The sequence below is a fragment of the Lissotriton vulgaris genome, chromosome 7 (genome assembly GCF_964263255.1).
Source record: "Lissotriton vulgaris chromosome 7, aLisVul1.2, whole genome shotgun sequence".
NCBI lineage: Eukaryota > Metazoa > Chordata > Amphibia > Caudata > Salamandridae > Lissotriton > Lissotriton vulgaris.
In genome coordinates this window covers 555,034,139-555,051,114 of record NC_141695.1, presented here as the reverse complement: position 1 = coordinate 555,051,114, position 16,976 = coordinate 555,034,139, and the positions used below count along the sequence as shown (strand labels likewise).

The following is a 16,976-nucleotide window of genomic DNA, read 5'->3' as shown; positions in this document are numbered from 1 at the left end:
CAGGGGTCCTGGCACTGGGCGCGGTCCAGGCACGGACGGGCGCAGACGGGCTTACCTTTGGCGCATCTTCGGCGCTCAGTCGGCGCTCCCGCTGCGCGCGTCCTCTGCGCGGTCGCTGAGGGGGCGTCATAAGAAGGGCTCCGGGAGGGCGGGTCAGGCGGGAGGCGGGGAGCGTGTGGGCCTATTGGCAGGCGGGGGGGCGGGGTCGCGTAAAAAACCGGCGCGAAAATCCAGGCGGCCGGCCCTGCGGTGGCTGGGGCGCCGGGATGGATCGGCAGCAGGCAGGCAGGCAGCAGGTAAGAGGCAGGCAGCAGGCGGGGAGCGAGGGGGCAACCAGGCCGAGGGCACAGTGGTCGCTGCAAGTCTGGGGTCGGGGTCCCCTTAAGAGGGGATCCGGGAGGGCGGGTCAGGCGGGAGGCGGGGAGCGCGTGGTCCTATCGGCAGGCGGGGGGCGGGGTCGCGTCAAAAACCGGCGCGAAAATCCAGGCGGCCGGCCCTGCGGCGGCTGGGGCGCCGGGCTGGATCGGCGATCGAGGCGGGCGGCCCTGCGGCGGCTGGGGCGCCGGGATGGATCGGCAGCAGGCAGGCAGGCAGCAGGTAAGAGGCAGGCAGCAGGCGGGGAGCGAGGGGGCAACCAGGCCGAGGGCACAGTGGTCGCTGCAAGTCTGGGGTCGTGGTCCCCTTAAGAAGGGATCCGGGAGGGCGGGTCAGGCGGGCGGCGGGGAGCGCGTGGGCCTATCGGCAGGCGCGGGGGCGGGGTCGCGTCAAAAACCGGCGCGAAAATCCAGGCGGCCGGCCCTGCGGCGGCTGGGGCGCCGGGCTGGATCGGCGATCGAGGCGGGCGGCCCTGCGGCGGCTGGGGCGCCGGGATGGATCGGCAGCAGGCAGGCAGGCAGCAGGTAAGAGGCAGGCAGCAGGCGGGGAGCGAGGGGGCAACCAGGCCGAGGGCACAGTGGTCACTGCAAGTCTGGGGTCGGGGTCCCCTTAAGAAGGGATCCGGGAGGGCGGGTCAGGCGGGAGGCGGGGAGCGCGTGGGCCTATCGGCAGGCGGGGGGGCGGGGTCGCGTCAAAAACCGGCGCAAAAATCCAGGCGGACGGCCCTGCGGCGGCTGGGGCGCCGGGCTGGATCGGCGATCGAGGCGGGCGGCCCTGCGGCGGCTGGGGCGCCGGGATGGATCGGCAGCAGGCAGGCAGGCAGCAGGTAAGAGGCAGGCAGCAGGTGGGGAGCGAGGGGGCAACCAGGCCGAGGGCACAGTGGTCGCTCATTTGTTTGCATGCCTGTGCAGGATAATACTCTCTGAAACAGCTTTGCTTACATTTCCACTTCGCAGGCGTATTTTCACAATACCTTGAACATTCTGTCCAAGGGCTACGTTCACTATCAAAAAATTTTGTTGCTTGTTATTGCCCGTTCTGCGACGGAGCAATCACACTAGAATCCACAATATCAGCCTGAATGGGACGTTGGCATGGAAACATGGGTGATGTTTATTATATAAATAGCATAACTGACTTGTTTAGGCAGAAGAGTATTTTGCTGGCACTGAGAGGTCCCCCCATGCCGGAATTCTAGCCCAACTGATTCTTATTTTACCTCTTGCGAAGGGTGATGCCCAACTCTCCACCAAGATGGGCACCCTGATGACACTTACCCACAGATAACGGGAGAGTTAGATTACCCTATACAGATTTGGCAGATTCACCCACCCTACGCACACTAGGATAGGTAGTGCTAAGTAGGAGTACAATATATTACAGTATATATATATAGCTAAACATATATATCTTGTAACAGCAAAATGTTTCAACTATTTCTCTTTTTCATCATTCTTTTAATGCTGATGACGTTATTCTGTTTCCTTTTATTGATTATTGCAGCATACGTATTTTACTCAAGAATCACAATGCTTCAATAAATATTGAAACTGCATGTTGTGTATTTCTTGTGTATCTCTTTGGGTATGCATAGGTAACCAAACAAAAATGTTCTAGATCTGTTACCACAATTTCCTTGGGGAGTCAGGTTTGTAATGTTCTGAGGTTGCACAATTTGTCACCGTGTCAGGTTTGGGGTACAGATGGTGCATTGTGAGCTAGCAGGACTAAGGCCAACACATCCTGATGGTGTGATAAGAATCAGTCTCGCACAGTTTTTCCTTTTATGTCGGGAAAGTATGAGTTGTGCGACATGTGGAAGGGAAAGTTCATATTTAATAGCAATTTCTTTTAACAAATGTCAATGCAGTGATAAAATCTAATTCTACTAAAGTTAAAAATAGGAGTTCAATCAATAACCTATTTTTAATCTCAAAGAGCCATTGCCATGCTTTTATAGCATCACTTAATATCTCACCTAATGCTTTGGCTCTCAAGCCAAGTCAGACCTCTGATTGGCTCTAGCATGGGTCTCAAAGAATATCCTTGGCTTGCTAACCTCTAACATACCTGCTGAAGTTAAAACAATCCTCTTCATATAATACTCCACTGGCTCCTACAATTTTGCGTCAAAAAGACTTCCCAATACTACTTAAGCCAAGTTCCTCAGCGGAACACCTTATCTCAAAATTGTAAGCTGTCTACTGCAGTAGGCACAGGCAGCCAGTAGTGACCACCAGCAGAACTCCAAAAAAGACGAGCCAGAGGAAGACCTATGCTGGGTTGGACATTTTTAGGAGTTTACATTTTTTATGCATCATTAACAATGTGAAGTATGCATTTAAACACACAAAGATACAGACTGATGTAATATAGCTGGCTATGAAAAGATTTTCCTATGACGTGTAGAAGTACATTTTTCTAATGATAATAATTATGCCAATTTCTGTCTAAAGCACCATCTTGTCCAAGATGGAAATCATCTCTGTCACTCATTCAGTACCCCCACCTCGGGCACATACTCTCCCCACTAGTTTTGCAGAGCACATTCAAGCTGCACTGTACCAAGTTATTTTCATTGTGGGTTTTGTTGTCCTGTTCCTGATGAACATCCCCAGTTCAACCATACTTGTAAGATATACAGTTTATTTCTGCTAGTTCACAGAGACCATTTCATTCACATAAGATGGTATTGTTAAAGTAGCTTGTTCTGTTCTAGCATCTCCGGATGACATTATCATAGAGGGTGCTGAATTATTATTCATGTAGTGGGATAGTGGTTAGTGCAATATGACGTCTATTTTTGTGTGCTATAATTTGCTGAAGAAATTATATATTTGCTTACACCACGATGAACCTGCAGAGGTGTTGATTTAAAATGCAAGAATAATGTATAAAAATCCCTTTATTGTGGGGGTGACCAAAAGATTTCCCTGGAGACTTAGATGCTGGTAGGGATCATGTCCATTTTTCTAATTTATTTTTCTGCACATTTGGAACTTAGAATGATTTCTGATTTTTCATACACTGCATTTGTGAGCCTTCATGGTATTCAATTCATATTGCTTTACTTTTGACTTTTTTGATTAAAACACTAACTTTTCACTGCTCTAGCACTCCGTTATTGAGATGGTCTAATGAATTTTTTTTATAAGAGTTGTTTAATTAAATGTATTTTCTTCTGATTATGATGCTCTAAAAGGTACCTTAACTTGGGGACACAATGCCTCATCAAATGCAGGCTCAACCCAGACTTTGGTCCAGCTATATGTGGGATAAATGTTCGAGGTAAAATTTTGGGATGTCTTGATTTTGGGTGACAGTGTTTTGCTTTAACAGCTGCAGCGGAGCAAGTCAGTGACATGGTGGCTGACACATCTAGTCGAAAGCTGAGCCCCAATACAGGGTCAAAGTGATGTATTCTCAGTTAGGTGGGTATTTTGTATGAAACTTATATACAGGATTGATGTCTAGTCGGGGCATACCAAACCTTTCATCCTGCGCTGGTTGATATTGAGACACGCTTAATTAAGCAATAGATACAGCAGCTCTCCCTTCAAAAATAATCCATCCAGACATCTGCAAAAACAAGTTATTATTATTTCTTTACTTCAACTTTTCATTTTTTTAAATCTTTCTAAGAATGAGAGGCTGGCCCTTGTGTACTCTGACCCTCCTCACCATCCCTATGCCCACTTTACGCCTCCCATGTTTAGTGGCCAGGCATAAAGTATGTTTAACCCTTTCGATGCAGGCACAGTTGAGCTGTGCTTATGCCGAGCTGAGCTCGTCATGAAACTATAGTATTCAAGCAAGTTCAGCACAGGAGGGGAAAAGTCACAGCAGCCAAGGTGTTAAGTAGGTTGAAACAAGTTGGCAATAAAAGGTCTGTAAATGAGTACATTAACTCCTAAGAGTTAATGTACTGATTAAAAGGGTGACTATATGTAGCACTTTACAATCATCCACACTAAAACACACAAATAAAAGAAGTGCTTTAGGAAGTGATACCAACGGGGATGATGGACGGAGCGTTTGAGCAAATCAAACACTCACCCTCATTCAACTGATCTGGGTTTAATCCATCACCATTCTTTAGCTCACTCACTCCACCACCCCAGTTCAGACATGGCCATATGCAAATCAGTCTGACCCTGTGCCTCCTGGGAACAGTATGTAAAATAACAGGAGCCCCCTGGTGCAAATAGCAATCCTGGGTCAGGGTAGAGAATGTATGTAAGCAAAAATTCCCAGGCATGCACAAACGTGACTAGTAGGTACACATGTAGATAGAATTAGCTAAAATAACATTAGACAAAACTGCTTTTTCCAGTACAATTAGTTTTAATTATTCAAATATTCATAAAAAGTTCATATGATAAAAATGTATTACAATGTTCAGAGTCAATGCAAACTTCATTGTAATTATACATGGTCTAATAGTGATAAAATTTCATTAAACATTATAAAAAAATGATGGTTTCCTGTCGACGCGTTTCGACACGTAAGTTGTGTCTTCCTCAGGACTGTACCATCGATGTTCTTATAGTGTGTTTCAAAAAATGGCGTTGGTTTATTTTGAATTGGATTTTCTAAGGGCGAGTTACGCACCGACGTTCCCCAATCTGCAGATAACAAGGCACTTAGTATCTCGTAAATGATAGCATCTGTTCGTATGATGATATTAAAATATATTTTTTCCACTGTATGACACCAAGAGGCTGGGGACGCTGTAAAAAGCTAGTATTGCCAACACCTCCTGGGAACAGTCCAGCCCGAACTGGCAAGCCATGTCTTCCCTGGACTGGAAACAAGCATCCTGGGACCGGTTTCTGAATCATAATCCTCATCAGCCAGGGTAGAGTGAGCAAGGGACCAACGTCTGGGCATACCCTGAAGGACTGGGCTATTCTAAGGCCCAGCGGTGCCAGGGGACAACACCTGAAACCTTCGTGGGTTACCTGTTCCGGCGTACAAATCACAGAGACACGGGACACTTCCTTCGGCGTCAAAGATCAGAGTTTATTTACTGCAGGGATACAGAAATCGCAAGAAGTACACTGCGTGTAGGTTCTGAGAGACTGCTTCGAATTGCAACAGTGGATCGCTCCTTTTGTACATATTTTAGTCATAGCACAACATGGCGAACAAAAGGTTACAACTTAGTTCCCACAGTAAACTTCAAAAGGGTCGCTTTCATGTATTCAGAAGCCCGGAACATAATTACAGTAACATCGCCGGTTCCCAACTGTAAAAGTACGTTATCCCAACATTAGGTGCATTCCATTCTGACTGTAAACGGGTTAAGAAAAGAGACAGAAACAGGTGCAAGAAAGACAAAGATAGACAACAGATTGAAAAAGAGTGTAGGGTGCAGTATCGGAAGCACGATTGCAGGATCAAAGGATTTGTGCCTAATGCATGCACGACTGAAACAATAGACCGGCACGGCAAGATGAGCTTCGAGCGGAGCCATCTGCCTTTGCAGTGTCATCCCCCTCGTCATAAAGACACCCTCAAAGGAACACGTGTCTTCCGCAAGAGCTTGGGAATCCCAGGGTCATGAAGCGGACAGTGTCCGTTCACTGGCTACTTGAGGGCAAGAGACAAAATGGATGCCGTATCTAAAATGGAACCCGTGGGTTCAGATAGAGAAACCCACGAATAAGACGAACGGTTCAAGGCAGCGTAGCGGTTCATAGATACCAAACTCGTCCATATTCGAACAAGTCAAAAACGTCATTACGATTCTCACGGAACCTCAGACGCTCCTTTTGCCCTCATGTAGGCAAGCACTAGTCGATATCAGATTCGATCTCGATATTCATCAGATCATTCAGATGTTGCTGCAACATTATTCTATCCATCAATGCTTCCTTGGTAACAGATGGCCGTCTTATACACGCTGTAGCACAGAGGCCACATAAGGCAGGACCACACTGAACGCAAAGACAACACGTGAATAGGAACGTCACAACAACCCAGATGATCATCAGAATCTTCCAACCCCACGTCGACATTAGGCCCCAAAACCATCCTAGTAGCATCCAATCACCTACGTCCACGTGTATGGACTCGGAGATTTTATGCAACTTCGAGATGGCTTGATATACAGTTGGAGCGTTATCAGGAATGAAAATGCAGCAACTCGAATTGATCACTTTGCACACACCACCTCTATCTGCAAGAACAACGTCTAGAACCATACGGTTCTGCAACGTCATAAGTCTATCCGCCTGAAGCTCTGCTGTTAGATTACCAAGAGCACTCGCAGTTATATTAGCAGTCGATTCTACGACACGAGTCAACTGTCTCAGATTCCCACTATTAACCATAGGTCCCCAAAACGGCAGGAAACCCTTAAAGAAATCTCCTGCTTCTTGACCGGCAGTGTCCTCTTTACTAATAACGCCTCTCACAACTCTAGTCTTGTGATAGTCCGAGGCAACTGTGAAAGTTGGTGGCAAAAGATTCGCAATATAACAGGTGCCCGAGAAGTCACGGGGCAACCACGTATATGCGCTATCATAACATACAAAGTATGTACCCTTGGCAGTCAGAAAAACAGGGGAAGAGATCATTGGTAAAACATACGTTTCAGTGCAAGCACTCTTCCCAAGCTGAGCTCGCGGATTTCGACCAAGTCCTTGCAAGCAGAAATTACCAAGGTGGGGTACGATCCAGATCGGAGACGAGCTCTTAAGCTGTCTATCACCCACTGACATGCTATACTCAGCCTCACTCAGATCCTTATATGCTCACACCTCTTCCTCCGGAATAAGCGATGCATCAAAAATATCTCTATCTAAGTCAGCAATCGCTATTGCCAGAGTCTTGTGGTACGGGCCGGGACCAAGACCTGCAGAGCGTGGCTCTCGATGGGGGTAGGAATCTAGTGCACTACGGAACATAGTTTGGAATGCTCGAGCTGACCCCTGGGAGCTGTAAGGAAGAACCAAATACGGAATACCCCTATCCATGGTATGTGGCATTAACCCACACACCCAACAGTTAGTAGTATTAATCACCAACTGATGCTGATGTAGAAGCTGGACAAAGGAGTTGTTCATGAATTCCGCACGTCTAACCTGTTCATGTTGGGGCAGAGGATGAAAGGAATGTGGAGAAACAGTGGGAATAGAATCCAGTTTAGGAGAAGAGAAAGTAGGTGAAGCGGAAGGCAATAATGACTGTATTCCAAAATACACTCCACCCACCAATAGCATAGAAATAGTCAGAAACAGCAGGAATACCTGAAACAGAAAGCATTTTGTTCGTACAATCTTATGTAATTTTGATCTTTGAGCCGACATCCTCTCTACTTCCGACAGCTTAGAGAACGCCATCCTCTAAAAATCGTCCGTAACGTTCTTGACGCACTTCATTCTGAGTAGCGATTATCAATTCCCAGGAGTTCCCAGGAATCGACAAAAGTAACCGACCTAGTGTCAGGAACCTGCTAAACAGAAGGAAGTACCCGCACGGCCCTAAGGTCAACCCGGATGAAAGATTTTCTTTAATCAAACATTCAATTTTAATGCAAATCTCCTAGCTGTGGAAAAAGAGGAACACACGTAAAAAGAAACTCAAAAATTAATAGAGGATGCAATTGTTCATAACATTCACAGCAACAGTAAGGGGGTAATATGAATTCAAAAGGGAGAACAAAAAGGGATGTCTTTATGAGTCTTTGTCACGAGAACGAAGGAAATATCGACTTCTTCCAGGTCGAGTCTGGTCTTCAAATAATTGTTCAGATTGTGGAACAGCGTTCAATCGATCAGAGGACAGTTCAAGCCTTGAATTCTCCAATGCTGGTGATTCAACAGATGTGTCTGACTGCAATGAATTGTCTCCTATAGGTTGAGCATCACTGAACGGCACAAAATGTATTGGGGTCTCAGTTTCTGTTGCAGCAACTCCAGTTCTCACCCAAGAATCTGCTGGCAAAGGAATCAGGACTTTCTTGGTATGGGTGGCGTGCACCCAATTTTTTCGGCCTTCCAACCGAGCTGCAGTTCTTGTTGCCAGCAGGACTTGGAAGGGACCCACAAATCTCGTCTCCAAGTTACGCTTTCTCCCAAAGTTGCGGGTGACCACCCAGTCACCCGGTTGGAGCCGATGTCCAGGACCCTCTGTCTGTGCCGGTAGAGCTTCAAAGACCTGTTGATGAATTAACCTCAATTTAGCAGTCAGATCATAAAGAAAATCAATCAACATTGGGTATTCGAGACTATCAAATGCCTTAGGCCTCGGGACTCCCCAAATGTTCGCAGGACGGCCGAACACAATCTCATATGGGCTAAGCCCTACTCGAGAGTGCACAGTCGCCCTGGTCGACAAGAGAGCTAGAGGCAAGGCATCAGGCCATGACAGACCAGTCGTAGCTTGAATCTTAGCAAGTTTCAGTTTCAGAGTACCATTGTACCCTTCCACTAAACCTGCTGACTGGGGATGATTGGCGCTATGGAATTTTTGGTGTATTCCAAGGCCCTTACACACACTCTTCATCACACTCCCCACAAACTCACTTCCGTTATCTGACCATACAATCCGTGGCATTCCATACCGAGGAAAGTATTCCTTCAGTAGGACTTTCGCTGTGGACAGGGCAGTATTATCTTTAAGAGGATAGGCCTCAATCCATCTGGAGAACGCGCAAACCACAACTAAAACGTACTTCAGGTTATTGCATCTTTCCATATGGATGAAGTCCAATTGGATGACTTCAAAGGGACATGTAGGAGGAGCAAAATGGCCAGGTGGAGTGGGGGTGCCCTTGCCAGGATTATACATCATACATACCATACAATTCTTAACCACTCTCTCAGCACACTTAGCGATACCATCATTCTTCCATACAGGGGACAGCAACTTACATATACCTTTCATGCTAATATGTGACAAGCCGTGAGCCATAGTCACAACGGCTAGCACATATGCATCTGGTAACATCCACCTCTGACATTCCGACAAATCAACCCAACATCCATGCGGTTCTAGCTTTCCCGTGCTTTCTTTCCACTTAGTCTTTTCAGTTTCGGTGGCCTCATTCTGAATCGCTTTCACGCTTTCAACGGTGTCCTCACACATACCAGTCTCAGCCGGCCACCTTACTGAACTCGTAACGTACATTCGGGTTGCAAGATTCTTAGCCGTTTCCTTTGCAATCTCATCCGCAGACGCGTTACCACGACCAACATCATCCGTAACCTTTCGGTGCGCGCTGCATTTAATGATTGCCACCTGCTTAGGCAATGTAAGTGTGTCCAAAAGATCGTTCACGAGCTGTCTGTGTTGGATCTTCGTGCCATGCGATGTCATAAATCCTCTTTCTCTCCACAAACGACCAAAGCTATGTGCAACACCAAACGCATATTGACTATCTGTAAACACATTCACTCGCTTTCCCTTAGACAAAACACACGCTCTCGTCAACGCAATCAACTCTGCCGCTTGCGCTGAATTCTGACTCAATCTCGCAGTTTCCACAACCGTACTCAACGTCACTACAGCATACGCAGTCGTCACATCACCATTCGGCAACTTAAAACATGAACCATCAACATACAAAGTACCATCGGGATCTGCCAATGGAGTGTTTTTTAGGTCAACACGACCCTTCGTTTCTTCCTCAGTTCGTAGATAACAATCATGTGGTGGTACATCATCTGATTCCATATTAGTCGGCAACAATGTCGCCGGATTCAGCACATTACAACGCTTGATCTGTATATGACTTGCCAAAAGCGTCAACTCATAACCGGACAACCTTGCGCTCGTCAAGTGTTGAGTTTTCGTTCGATTTAAGAGAGTGTCAACTGCATGCGGAACCATCACCGTAAGCATATTATCCATGACCAGTCCTGCAGATTGCCGGATGGACACCGCAGCTGCCGCTGTCGCTCTTAGACAACTCGGCAAAGCTCTAGCTACTGGGTCCAAGGTCGAGGAAAAATATGCACATGGACGCTGCTTACCGCCAAATTGCTGCGTCAAGACACTCAACGCACAACCCTCTCTCTCGTGAACGTATAGTGTAAACGGCTTACTGTAGTCAGGAGTACCTAACACAGGAGCCGAACACAACGCATCACGCAATTCAGAAAAACTTTTCTGACACTCTTCAGTCCATGGCAAAGGAGTCGGAACATCCTTGCACGTGAGGGCTAACAATGGCTTCACTAGCAATGAAAAATTTGGAATCCATTGCCTGCAGTATGACGTGATACCTAGAAAGGCACGTACATCTCTCTGAGTTGTTGGCACAGTCATTCGAGCGATCGCTGCAATTCTTTCTGGGGTCAACCTTCTTCCCTCCTTTGACAATAAGTGACCTAGATAGGTTACTTCTTGACAACAATATTGTAGCTTAGAAGGTGACACCTTGTGATGTAAGTCACAGAGATGCTGTAACAGCGATACTGTAGCAGTTTTGCCAATCTCTTTAGTGTCAGCAGCCACTAACAAGCCATCAACGTACTGAATCAAGGCCGCACCAGCCGGTAACACAAACGCATCAAGTTGACTCTTTAGGGCTTGGCTGTAGATCGATGGACTCTCACAGTAGCCCTGAGGAGCGCGTTTAAACCTGAAGCTGCGACCACCTAAGGAGAAGCCGAATAGATCTCTGCTTTCCTCAGCAATCGGAATGCTAAAGAAAGCATTCTTCAAATCGATTACCGAGAACCAAGAGGCAGAGGCTGGAATCAGAGTCAATAAGGCCGTAATGTCAGGCACCACAGGAAATTGTGGAATCACAATTTTATTTACCTCTCTCAAGTCAATAACAAAACGGTACACAGGAGGCTTGGATGGATCAGTTCGTTTCAAGATAGGTAACACAGGACTATTACACACATTTCCCCGAGTTTCCTCAATAACATCCTTCTTGATCAAATCATATATGATCGCTAATAGCGCTCGTTCACCATCAAGAGAGATACGATACCGGGGAATACGTGGTAATCGCACATTCGATTTCAATTGAACAACATAAGGTGATATGTCCAGCAGGCCCACATCATTGGGACCTGTTGCCCACAAAGACTCAGGAAGAGAATTAAATTCCGGTGGGAGCTTATCATTTTCCCAAGCCTCTCATCAATTTGATTTCCCCTTAACATTTGAGAACAAATAAAAAGTATTGCATAGTGCCCTTTGTACTGTTTATGAACAAAGTCAATTTTCCTTATCTTCAGCAGTATCTACTAATAACCTCTCTTCCCCAACAGCTTCTACTATTTATTCCAACTTATCTCCCTCCGACTGTAGCAGAGCCAAAAGAAAGGTGGAGTTGGCTTGGGAGTCCAACTTTGCGTTCGACTGATCGATTCCTTTCTGGGCAAAAATGTGGTATTTAATCAGAAAATCATCTAGGGCCACAAATACCACGCAGACCCATTTCTTTATATATAACAGACATTTATTGTCTCCTACTCTTTTGCACAGAATGCACTCAGCTACAGCGGACACTTGTTGGACATGCTCTTTGCCACAAGCGGATTTAAAACATTACATTTTTACATGCTCTTCCGTGATGTGCTTTTGACACAGGTCTGGGCTCAGGTTAATTCAATTTCTCATACTGCAGTCCCTTTTTCTATTCCTACTATCTTTTTAGGTAGTATATCTGAAGCCTGGGCCCCAACCTCCAGTGACACTCGTATTTTGGATTTATTGTTGGCAACGGCTTTTCAACAGATCACCAAGAATTGGAAGGACTCTACTAAGTTAACATTTCAAGCTTGGTGCTTTGCTACAATCATAGACTGGGCACAAGTAATGTCTCCCCCATGTCTCTAGCTCTGAAACATCAGATCTTGTGGTCCCCTGTTACATTATTCTTAGACGATAGTGCACAACACTCCTCTGCACATGCACCTGCCCAACCAGAAGTTCTTCAACCTCCCTGACTTTCCTTCTATCTCCATTTAACATAATTAAATATATTGCTTGATAAATCAGTTTTGTATGTAACTTATATATAATAACATTTGTTTTCTTATGATTGTACTACCAAACCTTTCTTGGTTTTATTTGACCTTACTTAATTTCTCTCCATTATAGATGACTAGTATTGCTTAGTTATGTATAACCTATGGATTATTTATTGTAAAGTACTGTTCCTTATCACTATGCCTTATTGCGTTCTAAATAAACTCATTTTAAAACAAAAAAATGTATGGCTATAGTTTTCAAAAATAGGGGAGACGGGGTAACTAGGATAGCAAGAGGGCATAGCATTCACCATCGGATATGGATGCACTATAGGGGCCCATATCGTGAATGGAACAACCCCCTGCTCTAGGAGAGTGTCTATTGCCTGCACCAGCTATGCATATACCTCTTAATTCTGATACGTCTAGTACTGGTTTGCACATTACAAATTATACACAATACAATAAAGGAATCGTAAAAGCAACCTTGAAAACTGTGCCCGAGGGTGATAGCGACGACTCACTTAGCTTGAATAGCAAAACAATAGAGGTGCTTGCTCTGGAGCAACCCTACTGAGTTTGACTTTTGAATTAGTGGATATGTGCAGAAATTACAAATAATAACAATTTTTCCCGTGGCACAAATAAAAAACAAAGGATGGACGGAATGCTGAACAATGTCAAACTCCCACCCCCAGAACAGAGATCAGGCCATAAATCTATGGTTTTTTGCTCACCACCCATTCCAGTTTGGATCCATCCATATGCAAATAAGTCTTGGCCCTGCTCCTCACAGGAATAGTCCAGCTCGAACTCCTAGGTCAGTTCCTCCCCAGACAGAAACAAGCATGTTAGGACTGGTTTCGGGGTATCACACCTCATCAGCCAGGATAGCCTGACTCAGTTTGCATTGTGAGCATGGGACCCACGTCTGGGCATACCTATCCCACTTAGGGTGACAAATGCAAAGAGAACAAATGATGGACGGAATGCTGAACAATGTTATACGCTCGCCCAGTACAGAGATCTGGGCCTAAATCTATCGTTTTTTTGCTCACCACGCCATTCCAGTTTGGCTGGGGCGGTTTCTCCATTAGGGCATTGGGGCTCCTCCACTCTGAAAATTTCTACACATTCACATAAAGAAATATAAAATAGATCAATTTATTTAGAGATACGATCGTATTTCTAAATAAGTTGAAGTATTTCAATCTGGGTTGTCTGTTTCAGGCTGCCTGCCCAGCCTCGCTCTGAAGCAGGAGACGGAATATAGGCAGTAAATCAAGTTTATTAACGTGACGCACAACGCAGGGCTTTCTGTTTTAAAGCCCTTCATTGCCATTGGGGTCTCTGGTTGTATTCACAATGTAGGCTAGTGACTCAATAAGCTCAGGGTTTTGGGCGTAGGAGGCTTCATCCCTGCATGATTTCAGACGTCCTTCATTCAAAGACATAGATCCCACCCTTTCGTCATACTTGAGAGTGGATGCAAGCACTTTTGATCTGGTGCCTTGTTCTCTGTAATGGTAAGTGATTGCAAGCTAATGCTGTGTTCTGTATATTGTGATGAGGCCCCTCATCCCTCTAACCTGCCCCACTGTGACACCCCAAGCCCTCGCTGCACATTGGTCTCTCCTTTAGAAGTGGAGCTGCGGCATTTGCTACCTTGTGAAATGGATCCCAATAAGGAGCAGGGTTTGCTCTTGTTCCCTTGCGAAATGGATCCAAATATCCGAGTCAGGTCCAAAGCGAGATGTATGTGCTTACTGTGTAACATGCTTACAAGTGGCCAGTTCTCTGATGTATGGCATCACAACTGGCCCTGTGTACATGCCCCTAAGTAAATACGGACGCTAAAAAATGGATTGACTTGTAAACAATGAATGTTAAAAATGTGGAGGGAATGCATTTCAGCGATTTAGTTCCTCTCGTATTTAACATGCTTTACTTGAATCTTGCAATCCTACGAGTTAGCTATTTTATAATGTTGTTGTTTATCTGTATTTTTTCTGTGCATACTTTGAAGCTTGAGCCATGCCAGGTGTTTATGAGGGACTTTGATTGACCGCTCAGGCGCTAAGGCTGAAGCCAAACAAAGTGCCTGTCAGGGGATTGCCTCTCTGCAGAGCATAGAGAATAATATTTGTGTATTCCATTTGCAACTGAAATCCTGTGAATATGTGAGTGAAGGGGGTAGACTGATGCCAAAATATTTCCAAGGCAAAAGGAAAGAGAAATTAAAGTGCTAAATTTTGAGGAAGTGCAGTACATGTTGGGGGCGGTGAAGTGACAGAGATGTGAGCAAGGGCATTCGGGGAAGAGTGAAAAGAGGATGCTGAAGAGGAAAGAGAGGGGGTTGAAGATGTGCAGATGGAGGAGATATGCAGAGAAAAAGAAGATACATATTTAACAAAAAGCACACATAATTGAAGGCCAAAAAAACTTCCACAGGCCTCAATGCTATTTAATTCACAGACTCACTATTTCAGAATTTAAAGATTTCCAATATTAATTATTTATAAGAAGTTGTTGTTGCTCATTTACCTTAAACAGCTAACACCCAGTGACAAAGCCAATGATACTGACAGGCTTTAGAAGTATGTCAGTTGCTGAGCTATTTATCTGTATAAAATTACATCTCAGAGAGAAACCAAAGTATCGGTCTGATGGCACACGTTTATGAACCACCACCTTCAAATGTCACCAGTCGCCACTACAGTTTGGACCCATCCATGTGCAAATTAGTCAGTAGCACAACTAAGACAAGCTTTCATGCTGTACCATTAGACTGGTACTTACAAAAAAGCGTGCAACCAAACTAGATGAAAGACGGAAAATAACAGAAAACCATGACACACTAGAGATATCAGAGTCTTTCATAAAGAGTTGAGGATGATATACAGAGTGTCAGGTCCTATGGTAATTGTCTTACCTTGATTAAATCTCAGTACATCTTACTTTTTGTTACTAGCGTGCATTTTGTAGGAGGTGAGGTGCGCTGTCACATGTACTGAAAGGTATCTAGCGCCATGAAGATTTCTAGGTGTCAAGAGCCAAGCAGTGTAATAGTGGAAAATGACACGTTTGGTGGTACAGTGCGAGGGCAGTATGTGGATAACATGACTATGGTCACAGACAAAAGAAGACACTCAGAATCATGCACAAAGGAGACCTACCGGCAAATCTTTTATGATTGTCATAGTCCTCAGAGCAGGGGACCTCAAAGAACCTCTCCTGCACCGTTTCACTTTGGTGAGCCAGCACCTCGGTGACAAAGTCGTCACTGGTCGAGGAACTCCATAGGACGAAGAGACCAAAAAAGGCTGCAGTCATGATGGGCAGGACAACTTTCAGCCATACCCTCTGGGAGTCCTGCTTCGGGATGCTTTTCTTCGCACTGCGTCAATACAAAAGTAATTTATATGCAGGTTATTATTATGTACATTGCTCACCTTTGAACAAAATCGATTTCAGATTGTCCCATGGCATTATGATAATTATTTTAGGAGTTTGCTGAAGTGTAGATCAAGCTTCATGGTTTTTTAAAGACAACAGCCACATGTATCATGCACTTTATCGGTCACAAACGGATTTATTTGCAGAATCGGGCCGTTTGCGACCAGTAAAAATACCTTTTGGTATGTATGAACTACAATATGCGATTCTGTAACATCTTACCGAATCAGAATTTGGAATTGTAAATATATACCCATTTGGTATTAGGTAGAGGCGTGTTTAGGGCGTCCCTTGCTAATACCAAATCGCAGCAGTATGTAAGAATGTTTTGCACCGAAATGTGGTGGCAAAAGATTTGCATTTTACCACCAACTTCAAGTAGGTGATAACGAATTACCAAATTCCCATTTGGAAATGGTGGTGGAAATGTTTTTGAAGAGCAGGCAGTGCTCTTAAAAAATGAAGGGAAAACTTTTCACTTTTCTTTTTTGTATTCTTTATTTGCGACTGCATAATATATCACATTATACACCGATCTTTCCAACAGTATACAGCCTTTTATCTTTCCACCCTCAACAGATTAACCAGATTTAGATGATAACTGATTTACAATACTACTTCTGTAATGTATCGGAGATCACCTAAATATTACCGGCACATAGAAGATGCGAGAATCATGTTCGAGGCATGTGGCCTGCTGAATTCATATCTGTGCATAGATCGCCGCCTAGTGTTGGGTCCGGATGATTGCACATTGTTGTCCTGGAAGAGTCTTCGAAGTATCACGAGATAGGTGGCTCCTCCCCTGGACTACAGTGCGCATGGGCATTCTCTCCATCCTCAGATTGTTTTTTTCCGCCATTGGGTTCGGATGTATATTTGTTAACTCAAGTTCGGAATCAATAAAAAACGTTATATTTGGCCAAAAGGCCTTTAGTTATCGTCGGTATTGTCTTTGCGATCGGTGCCCAGTACTTGTTCTAGCTCTATCCTCGAGCCGGACGTCAAGAAGAGCCGCGTGGCTTTTCAGCACTAAAGGCCCGGTCGACGCCAGAGGCCTTATCGACGATCCATTATGGAACAGAGCCCGTTCAAGAGATGTCCCGTTTGAAACTCCAAGTATCCTCACATCGATGTCCACCCGGTGTGCAACAAGTGCCTGTCTCCGGATCACGATGAAGCCAGCTGTATGGCTTGTTCTCGCTT

The 16,976-nt window shown here is 45.1% G+C and overlaps 1 protein-coding gene across 4 annotated transcripts in view; it reads right to left on the bottom strand.

The window, feature by feature from the left end:
• OGFOD3 (2-oxoglutarate and iron dependent oxygenase domain containing 3) overlaps positions 1-16,976 on the bottom strand; it is a 1,065,090-nt gene that overhangs the window by 976,521 nt on the left and 71,593 nt on the right. For all 4 annotated transcript variants that reach the window (XM_086930659.1, XM_086930658.1, XM_086930657.1 and 1 more), the window contains one exon: positions 15,491-15,711. In XM_086930659.1, the coding sequence (XP_086786785.1) occupies positions 15,491-15,711 (221 nt within the window). The remainder of the gene's footprint in view (positions 1-15,490; positions 15,712-16,976) is intronic.